Source organism: Chaetodon auriga, chromosome 17 (genome assembly GCF_051107435.1).
Source record: "Chaetodon auriga isolate fChaAug3 chromosome 17, fChaAug3.hap1, whole genome shotgun sequence".
NCBI classification, from domain to species: domain Eukaryota; kingdom Metazoa; phylum Chordata; class Actinopteri; order Chaetodontiformes; family Chaetodontidae; genus Chaetodon; species Chaetodon auriga.
Genome location: NC_135090.1, coordinates 4518021 through 4530904, shown reverse-complemented (window position 1 = coordinate 4530904; position 12884 = coordinate 4518021). Strand labels below are relative to the sequence as shown.

Below are 12884 nucleotides of genomic sequence, written 5' to 3'. Positions count from 1 at the left end.
CTTGTTCCTATTGTGTCCACGAGATTGGCCTACTGAATCTTATCAGTCACTGCATTCTTCCACACGTCCCATTCATTCTCCCTCTATTCTCAGAGAGAAAATTCCTCGGGCGGAGAAGTTCCCCTTTCCAAAAAAAAAAAAAAAACGCAAAAACAACCTTCCTAACCAATTACTAGGCCATCCACTGGCACCTCACAGCTGCTCGCCTCATGTAATTGAGTGGGCAATGGAATAACATGCCCCTTGATGAAATATTTCACACTCAGATGAGTGTTCCGCCATTGCCCAGCGAGCGAAGGAAGAATACACTGCAGGTGCGATCGACGACAGAGGTAATTTGCAGGTGGAAGGCAGCCAACGATTCCAGTGTGAGCGGGCTGCATTTGAATGTGCTCAGCCAACACGCAGACCTTGAAATTAAAAGATGAGATGAAACAAAAAAGCTTGGCTGCGGCACCGGTGGGAGAGTTAAGGATTAATGCTCTACCATTCCACTAACTCTGGTTGTAATTCACTCTTATTGCCAAATGCTTTCCTCAATAGACCCTAGCTGCCAAGTGGGATAGAGATAAATTCACTCCTTTGGATAGGCTACACAGGAACAATAAGACTTCAGACCATAAACGTCTGACTCTCAAAAGGTCTCTCCCATCTCACATTGACCGGCCGGCAGACGCACAAACATTTTCACAGCCGCTCACCCCTTCTTGACGATGATGACAATGGCTCCAAGAAGCAGGATGAGGACCACCAGGCCACCGGCGCAGGCCCCGAGGATCAGACCCATGTCTTCGGCATGCTGGGATACCTCCAGAGCCCGCTTGGAGTCCTTACAGGCAGCTGCACAGCCGGACAGAGAGGTGAGGAAGAGGAGGAAGAGAGGAGGACTCTTACAAAGACAGCAACTGTGGATTGTTATTCAGTTCTAATTGCGAAAACAAGATGCTGCATGTAGCTGTTTGATGTCAATAAATCATCGCCACATTCATTTTAGCGTAATTACCATAAGGAAACAAAACTATTGCCAAGAAGATTGGCAGCCTCTGCTGGTCTCAGCACTGAAGGTCTGCTGGGTGGGAAATCTGCTGGAGTTCTTGACTGATTTACAGTACGGCACAAAACAAGAGAGTGTGCTTTTCTTTTACTGCAGACAGAGCCAAAATGGCGAGTTCATCCAAATGATGGAAGAAACACATTTTCGCACTTACTCTTTGTGGAGGTTTTGATCTAGCTTTGCAAATTGCTTTGGTTTTATTTGCAGTTGTTTTGGGATATCTGTAAATACCAATATGTGAAGATGAAGGCATGGTGGTGTTTACAGCACTGCAAGACGACATTTAGAGAGATGCTTTTCTAGTCATGGCGTCCTGTTTAACTTGGATAATTTACAAACCTCACAAGTGTAATGTTTAGTACTATACTACAGACGGGACCTTTATTTTGAAATACTATGAAGCGGAACGAGATGGAGCAGGGGTAAAAGAAAGTTAGTTTGACCTCGTCACGGAACATGACTGGAACGTGTATTAGCATACAGCAATAAAGAGGCAACTGAGATGAAGCTCCTGAACAACTGCGTGTACCTGGTGTTCTTTATAGAGAGACAGTCACAACAACGAGAAGAAGAAGAGCTTTCATTAGAAGTACTTCCTACTAAAGAACATTCATTCATCTCCAGTGCACTGCGGTGGAAACAGATACCTTAAAGTCTTAGTATGTTAAACTGAAACTCAGGACTGTCACTGGAGGGCCTGAGGTGAGAAACCCCTTGATCTAGACAGTTTGCCTCCCTCCATGGGTTGTAAAAAACACATTTTTATACATGCATATACTGTTTTACATGCCTACACATATACTGTTTATAGCTGAAGCTGCTTTGGTGGTTTCCTATTTGTGTATTATGTTGGCTGATGTCCTGCTCTTATCGTTTGTGTAAAGCAGCTGTCAGCTTACCACTCTTACGTGTGGGCCTGTAAATTAAGAATATTGGGAGCTCTGTTCGTGTTGTAATCACACCTCTCCATGAAAACCTACACTGCACTCTGTGCAACCCTTTAGTACCACCTGCATAGCTCGATGCTACTGAAGCCAACTGTGCCTTGCATTGTGCAGACAGTAGTGTAAAGGCAATGGACGCTTTCTTGTTCCATTGTGGGAATTTGTGAGGGCACTACACAAGGCATACATTTCACACTTTTTGGACACAGCCTCCATTGTTGTGTCTTAAACATGTGTGAGACTGCACCCAGTAGCAAGATCTAGACTGGAAGGAAAACATGTGGCTCACATGGAGGTGGGCTTTCTTGTTGTCCAGATTATAATACAATGGCTGCCTGGTGATGATATCTTCAAAGAATCACTGTAATGCCTCAAAGACTGCAGCTCACTTTTAAGCTTAATTTATACAATTCATGATCAGTTATGGATACAAACAGGTTGGCTTCGTTGCAGATCCTGATAGAGTCTCCTACAGTAATCTTTGCATGGTCATTGTAGTGCACTGACGGGATAAGGATCCTCACTCTGCGGTGTTATATCCACCAGGCTGAGTCAAACAAGCTGAGGAGGGAGTGAGGCGTGTTAGAGGTCACAACAGATCCAGTTGGAGCTTTCACAGGACAGCATTTCCAACTAGTCAGCAAGCAAGTGAATCATTTAAAATGACTATAGGCTGCAATGGAATAAAGAGCTCAATAAATAACACCAGAAAGAGCCTGAACACTGTTTCAGTGCACTGATATCAGCATGTTTGGCTTGGAGAGAGACGATGCACTGGTTATCTTACTGAACTGATGCATGCTCTCATTGCACAGCTATTTCCCACCCACCCATATGTCATAGTCTCAGTGCATTTCTGTCTCCACTGCCATCTCAGCTAGCCAAGAGCATGAAATATCCTTCTCTATGAATCATTTGGACTCCCTGTTGTGTTTTATCCAAAGGTGAAAAAATACTATTAAGTATGAATGAATTCGAGGCGTATTAATACACTTCTGGCAGCACGGTCTTCATTAACAAGCCATCTCACTGATGAGAAAACAAATAAGGCGGAGAATAAAACCAAATGCAGAGAGATAGAATCATTTAAGGGTCTCAGGCCTGTCTAAGTGACTTTGGCAGCACTACTGAATTGGACATCTCTGTATTTTAATGAAGCAATCATGCTTCACCGGGGAGTTACTGCCTTTTGTCTACGACTGAATAGAGGAAAAAAAAAGCATTTACAGTGAGGCAGAATGCTGAATTTGGCTTGATAAGCTGTGGACTGGTGGTGACTATAGCTCCTGGCAGACAATACAGCCTGACAGACTCGCCATAATCACACAAATCATGCTGGGTGAGTCATTCCGCTTTTAGGGCCATATTTAGAAATTGGCTATCAGAGTTAATTTCATTGCACCAAAAAAATCCAGCAGTGGTCAAGCAGGGAAATCCACAGGGTTAGGAGGGGTAAAAGGTAATGCGTGTGTCATTACAAGTCATTACTGGTGTGCAATTTATCACAGTCAACACATTGTATTATGTTGGTCACAGAGGAAAGAAGGCTTAAGAATACATAGACGGTAAGGTGTACTATATTAGTTCACTTGGGTGACTTGAATGCAGGGTATTGCATTTGAATGCATTTGCACAGCACTTTTTCAGCACACATACACGTTTTCAAATGAAAGGCATCCAGCAGGAACAAATAAAGGCTGGTCTTTGTTGAAAGGCCTTGCAGGGGGCTGGAATAACCTGTTCTATAAATGTAGATAAAGGCACTGTAATGCACATGTTCACAGCACCTATTACACTCAACACTCTGCTGCAAGTTTCTCTAGAAAATTTGCTCTCATTGTCTAATTCCAGTTGAATAATCAGGAATGCCTCATAGGGATAAATTTAGCACAATGTACATTTCCAGTAAAATACTGGCAATCAATGCAGTTTTCAATCAGTGACACTCAACACTTCCTACAAATGTTTCACATTAAAGACACACCTCTTTGAGCTGCTGGAGGGCTTTTAATAGTGGCAGAACCTTAACACATAATACAAAACCGGCAATGTAGAACTAACTGCAATCAATACATACAGTACGTACTTATATAACATAAACTTTTTTCTGTTGTCGTATTCAGTATTAGATAAGCCTCTTTCAAATGTAGGTCTCGGTCTCTCTACAGTTGAGGTAAACAAAGTATAAATAAACTATTCCAGAATTGATGGTATGGTGTCATTCAATTGAACTGTCACACAAATTTTAAGCAAATATGTCAAATGCAGCAAAAGCTAAATGTGAATTTGATGCTTTTCTGCTGGCTGAGCTGAAACGAATAAAAGCAGAATGGCGAATCCTTCAAGATGATTTGATTTGTAATGAACATGTTGTCACTGTTCTTTAGTGTCAGCTAATGTTGGCCATATTTCTTCAGAGTACAAAAAAAAAGGAAAGAAAGAAAAGGGCCCGGGTGTCGAAAAGAAAAAAAAAACATTCGCCCACCACTGCGGTGGCTTGGCCAAGCACTCCGGTGAACACAGCTGGCAGCATCTGTGTGTGGGAAGCTGGTGAGAGGAAATGAAAAGCAGCCAGGATTGGTCTTAACAGGACCTCTGTGCCACCTCTGAGGGAACTGGAGTCACATCAGCATGTCCTCTGGGGCCTGCCTGTCACATGTATATGCACAACTACAGTAAAAAATGGCTCCTATAAATATGCCTGCAACCCACCTCATCCACTTAGGTGACACACTGGCAGACAATAGTAAGGCAGGATTCTTTGATGTCATCACACTTCAGATAAGAAAGAGTTCAGGGAGAGAAATCCAATTTAACTGCCACCTTTCTCAAGAGCACTACAAACTTCAGACATAATTCAGTAGGGAGGAAGGGGAGAACAACTCCATTTCACCCTCTGTCTCCCTCCCTCTCCCCTATTGTTTGAACTGAGAGCCTTCTATCTGTGTCTGTCTCTCAAGCAAACACTCCTGGTCGCTTCCTCTCTCAGGGAGAAAAAAGGATACGATGCTGCATTCTGGATTTCAAAGCCATCAGAGCCCAAGAGGGGTTTGCCAAAATGTCAGTGTCAGTGATTTGAGGGGAACAGAGTGAGAACATGGATGCATGTTTGCTTTCACCTTTCCTTCGGTGTCTCTGTTGAGGGGAGATTGGCACGGGGGCTTCTTTCCTGCAGCACCCAATACAACACTAAGTCTGTGTCAAATCCCCCAAACAGCAGCCTGATCCAGGATAACTGTCGAAGCCTCTGACATGCACCCTGCACCACATTGTTGAAATCGCTGCAAAAACTCCTGCAGTGTTACGATCACCTAGAGAATCAATTTCACTTATTCAACATTATGTTAGCTAGAAACAGACAATCATTGGCCTCTGTCTCACCCCAGTGCTGCCGCTATTGTAGTAGCCTTTTCAGAATCAAGCTCTTTATAACCTGCTTCTTACTTTCAGTCCCTCATTACAATAGATAATGATAATATTTTATCCAGCAGCTTAATTGCTGAGACACTGCAAGACACAGTTTAACAAATGAATCCACAGGGCAAACACATTAAACAAGAATATCATGTTATGATCTGAACTAGTTCTTATAATTATTGTGATAATAGTGATATAACGAGTTCACAATCCACATCACTGCAGCCCCACACACCTAGCAAATACAATGGCGTGTACTGCAACCACAAAGTAGCTCTGCTCTGCTGGGTTAGGATGATACCTACAAAGTTCTAATTCATTTTTACAGCAGAATAAATGGTTCAGATAAAAGGCTTCAATCAGGGGTTTGTTAAAACCTGTCTGATTGCTAATGTACTTGCCCCAGGACACCAGGACGGTAGTAAAGCTGTCACTGAGAATCCTGCACACCCATATCTCAACCATGAGGCTGATGAGCGAAATATTCATCAACCTTTAAAGTTAGAATCCTGGCTGATTTGGTGGCACCTGTGGTTACCGGTGGAAAGCAGAAGAAGAACTCATGCATCAGTTTCAGCTGAATATGGCCCCCGCCGCTCAGCCTTGCTGTCAATTTGTCCCAGTGGCCACTTGTGGTACAACAATAAAAAAATCAGTTGCTGACCAAAAAGCCTTGACCCCACAGACCACCATTAGAGACGTCGATGAAACAGAACACCTCTAACTGCAGTGGGCTGCACTATGTGGAAGCTAGAACATTAAAAAAACTATTTCTTCCACAGTATCATGACTTATATGCATATGTCATATATGTAATATGCTGTATGTAATATGGTGTACATATTTTCCTATATTTTTAGCTGTGATCTCTGCTGTCAAACACATCCATACTCTTTGGTCCTCTCTGTCTAACTCTGTTGAGCTGGTAAGGTAAATTCTGTTCGTTAAAGGCCACTAAAAACTGACATATCACGCAAAAAAAGTCAGGATCATTAAAAAACACCAATTGCCATTGCTGTCTGAATGTTTCAGGGGTGACTGTTCGGCGATTTGCATTTTTACAGATGTCAGTGTGACTTTTACTGAGGTTTATTCATTTCTGGACCGTTCCAGTTTCACATTAGTTCTCTAATGTTTATTTCCTGATGCTCTGCCCGCACTAAAAGGAGAGGACCAGCATCTTGTTTGTGCTGTAAACCACCTTTCTGTGTGCTCTGAAGCCATACAGCCATCCAAATAGGTAGGCTGCAGTGTAAAAAGTACAAAGACAGAAGGTAGCCTTTGTGCCAGCCGCGTTTACTGAATTATAATTAATGTGATAATGACTTCTTGATGTGAAAATGTTACATGAAGCACCTTCAGAACTGAAAAGGAAAGGAGGTGTTACCTTTGCGAGCAATCCGAATGCAGTTTATTCTGGTCTCCTGTGAGTAAAAGAAAAGGCTGAGTTAATTCATTTGGCTCGGTACCATGAGGACACAATGATTAGCAGCAAAAAACAACCACGGTGCAAGTTAATTATATGTCAGTCTGTCGAAATCCACAACCTTGTCTAGAACTCGCAACAAAGGCGGCCGTGTGTGTCAAAGTCACCTGGACCTTTGCTATGTGGAGGAAATAATTGAAATTTCCGAGAGGATGACATCTTCTTGTGATATGAGAGACCTGTGCTCCCCTTAACCTTGTGAGGTCCGGCACCCGGGTTCATTGATTGGCTCCAGCACCCTCCCAAAAAGCCACCTCTTTCCGGGAGATAGAGGGGCATGTTACCAAATTAAGATTTAAGGAAGTTAAATCAGCCTTTATGGGCAATTATGCTAATTTGTGCTCTGAGATTGGAGTCAAAAACCTTTCGCCTAAAATGATTGCCGAATTACCTTTTTTAATTGGAAATCTGTTTAAAGTGGATTCTCATCTCCTCTAATCTCTAGCAGTGACAGATAAGTCATATTTATTCCCACCCAGGGGTTATTAAAGCAGCGGCAGGTAGTGTGTCATGTGTCATCCCGTCCTCTGTCAAGGTGGGTTTTTGACCTTTTGGAACAGACACACCAGTGATTGTCAAAAAAAAAAAAAGCTATTTAATGCAACTGAGCCTCCAAACTTGTTAAGAGGAGGGATACACAGTGTACTGAAGACTCATCATCCTCGAGGTGGATTTTGATAGCATTTTATGAAATTTGATTTCAGTATTGGATCTGCTTATCAAATCTGAATCCTTTCTAATCCTTTACAACGTGGTTCTGTTTTCAGCGTTTGCAAGCAATTAAGTAAAATAATAAAAACTCCACACGTTTTACTGTCTGCGAGTACATGGACACTCCAGATTTGAGAGTCGGTGTAATTAATGTTCACAACCCCCATCGACAACCTGAAAAAGAGGCGCAACATGAAATATAAAGACATTGTTCAAATGTAACAACTACACTGAAATAACAGCCTGGACAGCTTATTTTACATCCTCAGTAGCTGCTGATTCAGAGCAATGGAGCTGATTAGCCTAGAATATCAAAATGATATGTTCAAAGTTGCATTACTTCAACTTATTGGCCACTTTGAGCAGCAGAACAAAGTGTAAAAACAGCAGTGACATGCAGTACTACCATCTCAAAATTTGATCCGATCAACATGTTGCAAACCATTCACACATCCAACAGACATGGAGCAACATCAGCATTCAGCTGCAGCTGTATGTCTGACCAGCTGACAGAAATGAGCCTCATACTGACTCTCCTTCAAGCTCTGTTTTGGTCTCCACCAACCCCTCAGACAAATCTCTCTTTAATGTGTGTTTCACGTGATGTGGGATCCGGAGACTGCACGGAGTGTTTTATTTTGAAAATACACTTGATTCTCTAAACTGTTCCTGTGTCTGATTTCCGGTCTGGCCACCAAAAATAGATTCTGCATGTATTCTCTGTGGAGCAGAGTGGAGTCACTTCTGGGACGCTTCTGCACAGGAGACAGACTGCACCCGGTGGAATCACATGCACTGACTAGAATGGCAAATGAACCTAAACAGCAGAGTTGCGAGCCGTAAAAACCAAAAACAGTGATCTTAATGATGCCAAAACACTTCATGGAGCTGGGTGGAACTGTAAGCTGATGATTCCCTGTGGGTTTGTCACTATGAGCGACACATCTCACATTACATGCAGTCATTTGATCCAGCGTTAACATAAAAACATTGATTAGCGCAGCTCTAACAGAGAGCTTTTGAAACGATGAAATGAAATGATGTGATTAGCTCGACTGTTTCACCCGGCACTCTGCTGATCTTGTTGAACAGCAAAGACACACAGTTTGCTGACAGTCACAGAGTGGCGTTACAGGGCCGTGCCGCTGTCTCGAGGTAGGACACTGACTGGAAGAGAGCACCGACTTACAAATGTCATTTTGATGTTTCATAAAGTTAAGCGTAGCGAAGACAGATGAAAGATTCAACAATGGATTTGTTAGCTTAGTGAATCTGGGTATCTTACCATCTATGCCACTTTGCTGGATCAAAAACAGAACAGAACCCAAACCTACCCAGTCCACCTGCTAGTGTGTCCAGCAAGTGAACACTGGGATTAGTGACAGGTAATCCCAGATGATTAGTGATGATCAACGCAACAGGGGGTTAAAAATGAACTATCAGCATGCCAGTCTATTCATTTTTAGTGTAATAGACAGCGGTAATCTAGATACCGAATATAAGGGTAGAGAGAAAAAGTGTGTGTCTGTTTACTGCTGTGTGTGTCAAAAGAAACTGGCAGCACCAATCATGCATCTTTCAAGCCCCACTGAAGGCACATTTGCCAAAGCAATTACTGTTTCAATTCAATGGCAGCTCATGGTCCACAATGAGCCCTGTGCATCTAATTTATCCAGGGTGATTGTGAAAATAATTTAATAAATTATTTTTCTTTGTCCCCGAGAAGCCCACCCCCCCCCCCCGAAACACAACTACAGAAAACAGAACAGAGACGAAAATATTTGCAGGACAAAAAAGAAAATCATCAACATGAATTAAATTATCCAGTTTGTTGTGTTGGCTGATTTCTGTCTCCGAGCTACTGCGCCAACAAATTGTTTAATTTGGAAAATCATCACAAATAGCAGTTAATGATGGAAAAAGCTTCCTGCTGATTTCAGATCAAATGGTGAAGATTTCAGTCAGACATAGTGTGTCGGCCCCGACCCTGACCAGAGGCTGACTGCGGCCGTCCCGGCTATGAACACCCACCATTACTGAACTCAAAGGAAACTGGCTGCACCCTCTGAAGAGTCAGTTACTGATATCTAGATGAGAAGCTGCGGGCAGGCAGGCGGGCACACACAAGCTCCATATGGACCTAATGAATTAAACAGCATTTACTTTCACTGCTTCTGTGCACACTGGCCAGCACATTCCTTATTCATGCTTCAGTCACTTTTTCAATTGCTCGAGGAGTTGCTTTTCAGATCGTTTTAAGCCCGGGAGGCAGTGTTTGATTTTCCCTGCAGAAAAAAAAAAAAACACATTCTAAAAGTTTTTAAAGAGCTTGAATGTGCGGGAATCTGACAACTGGACGATTACAAAAAAATGCAGCAGCACACATTGTGTTCTGCATGTAATTATCTTCTAAAAGCAGTTAAGATTCATTTGGCTACTTTGCTCTCGTGATGTTTTTGACACATTTTCATTTGGAAACGGTGCAACATTAACAAGTCCAAAATGTACCACTGGGAAGCAATCGACCAAAAGCCATCCTAAAAATGCATTACACACATCCCCCCATTTGGTAAGAAATAAAACCCTGTTTATGCAGAGAGCTGCTTCCTCTCTCGTAGCGCAGCCAGCACGCTGCCTCCTGTCTTCTGACTGGCTCGACACAAATCTAAATTGACTGTCAGGGTTGCTAAAACATAAAAGCAGTGTGTCTGAGCCTCAGAAACAAAAGCCTTGTCAGGCATCTTAATAGTTCTCACCCCTCTGAAGTTGCTGGTGGCCTGAAAGTAGATGAGGTAGTTCTTGGTGGGGTCTAAAGGGCTGTTCCAGTAGCCGTTGTAGGTGTGGTTGTCGCCCACAGTGAAGGGCGTGGCCTCGGGCAGACTGCTGGGAGCCAGCTCAGCTGTGTAGTAATGCGGGGCCCCTTTGGCCTGCGCCTCGTTGTGGGAGTTTGGTGTGGGGAAACAGTCGACGGCACCCAGCTCCCTCCTCCTCACCTGACGGGAGCCATCTTCTTCCACCACCACCACCTGGTAGGCACTGGAAGATGACAGTGTGGAGCTTAGCACTACTGAAGCAGAACAAACGGCTGTCTCCTACTATACAGTCATATAAATACACACTGCACGCTACGTCTGACAAAACAATCTTAACTCAAAGTCCACTTTCTAGTGTACTTCGTAGTAGTCTTCCTAGCTTTCATCTCAGGGTCCTCAATCGCAGTATGTTATCATCTACCTTGAAAATTCCATCTGCTGCTAGGAGTGTGTGATGTGTTGAAAATTTTTGAAAAAGTAAGTGGAACTACAGTTAGGAATACTGACTAAACTACTTTGTTCAAGAATGAACCTTCAGACAGTGTCTTTGGTCTTTGCTATGATGAAGTCTGATGGTAACAGAATGATATAAACCACTTAGAGGAAAACCTGAAATTGAGGAAACCTGAACTCCACATGGTAGGTGCGGTAGCTCAAGGCTGAAACAGGAAGCCGCTCTGCAAACTGTGATGGATATTCATAACAGACAATTTGGGGAATACGTTTACCATGTGTCTTTATTCTCTCTTTCAGATAAGTTTGGCTCTGCTGGGGGTTTGTTTTCAGGCTGTCTGTCACTGCTGACGGCTGTTTCCTGCCCTGTCACTTCATATTTCGCAGTGTTACCATGTTTCCACATCTCAGCAGTTAACTTGGTGAGTACAATGTTATAAGTAATGACAGAAATGACAATGAAACTATGATTCACGTTGTATGAAACTACATTTTCCCCTTTAAATCATGATTCAGCACTTGCAATGGAACTCTTCTGAGGTGAAAATATATGTCAAAAAGCTTTGCAAAAATGGAAAATAACAATAAGAAAATGCTATTATAATACGCTGTATATATCTTTATATATCTAAATATGCCATATGCCATTGTAATAGTTAATTTTTAAAGCCCCTTGGACATTTTTTTTTAGTGTCAGTGTTATTGCTAAATTACTTTAAAATGCAAAAATTCCTTGTAAAAATTCAACGCAGCACTGTGTGTCTATCTTGCAGATAGCACTGTATTCATGGCCACCTCGATGAGAAGAAGCTTGCCTCACATGCCACACAACTGTACATATTTCTTTTAGCCCTGTTATGTTTGATCCAGAGGAATTCATTCTTCTGTGAAGCATTGGAGTTTCTCTTTCAGTTTTTCTCAAAGCCCACTGCCTCCATTTTTCTCAACCCTGATTCCTGACTGAAATTGGAGTGTGGCGCTCGTTACAGTGACACAGCTGTCAACCAGTCAACACATGATTGGTTGGTATGTGCTGTCATTCCAACGCTGCCTGACATGGCGAGGCAGGTTCCAGGATAAGGAGACTGATGTTTTTTTTTTTTTGTTTCCATGCAAGTTCAAACAGGAAAGGATCAGATTCAGTTTCCTGGTGATGATGATGACCCCGGCCAGATTGAGGAATAAATCACTGGAAATTCATTTGAATCATTTCAAACATTCAGTCTTAAATTGTAATAGAAAACGACTCAGGTTCTTCCTGCATTGTTCTTAAAAGGGTATCTGGTATGCAACAACCCTCCAGAACTATTTGCTGTAGAGAGTTCTTTCGACTGCAGCTATAAATATCACAGTGCGGATGAGCACTGAATGAATGCTGGTGTAGGAGTGAACAGTGTTTTAGTTGTACCTGACAGGAGCCCCCCTTGCCAGGGCAGGGCGCAGCAGCACAGTGATGGTGCTCTCTGACTCACTCAGTGGAGAGGGGATGTCTTCATAGTCAAAGACTGGGGCTGAGAAGAGGAATAAAGCAGGAAAACCACACAGAAGAGTTAATGCACAATCAAAAAAAGGACTCTGGAGGAAAGGCTACATCATTTTGAGCCTTTAACTTTTGAGTTTCCTGGAAAAGATCAAATATGTGTTGTTTATTTGAGAGTTTAAAAAGACATGAAGCTGCACTTCTGCTTGGATATTTCAGTAATTTTTCCACCCCTACACGAAAAGATAGAGTGTGTTATCTTTATTCATTACCCGCAGACGTCCCTTGTGTACTACAGTGTGTGGAGGCCTCCCACACAGTGCCACTGACTGATGATGACTAGAAACAGCAGCCAACTACACAGAAAACAAGAGGCCCTTATAATATAATTAGGACAGATCTCAAAGCTGCACAACCTCAGCAAAGCTCTGGGGACAATGAGGTTGAGTGTTCGCATCTCTGTTTACTACAGGGAGTGAATTAACTGGAGTGTGTAGTGAAGCAACTGGCTACCCTGGTACAACAG

At 42.7% G+C, this 12884-nt stretch overlaps 1 protein-coding gene across 4 annotated transcripts in view; it reads right to left on the bottom strand.

Moving 5' to 3' along the window:
• ptprua (protein tyrosine phosphatase receptor type Ua) overlaps positions 1–12884 on the bottom strand; it is a 178718-nt gene that overhangs the window by 36392 nt on the left and 129442 nt on the right. For all 4 annotated transcript variants that reach the window (XM_076754324.1, XM_076754325.1, XM_076754326.1 and 1 more), the window contains exons 11-14: positions 12287–12389; positions 10369–10648; positions 6803–6839; positions 702–840 (exon numbers count right to left, since the gene is read on the bottom strand). In XM_076754324.1, coding sequence (XP_076610439.1) covers positions 702–840; positions 6803–6839; positions 10369–10648; positions 12287–12389 — 559 coding nt within the window. The remainder of the gene's footprint in view (positions 1–701; positions 841–6802; positions 6840–10368; positions 10649–12286; positions 12390–12884) is intronic.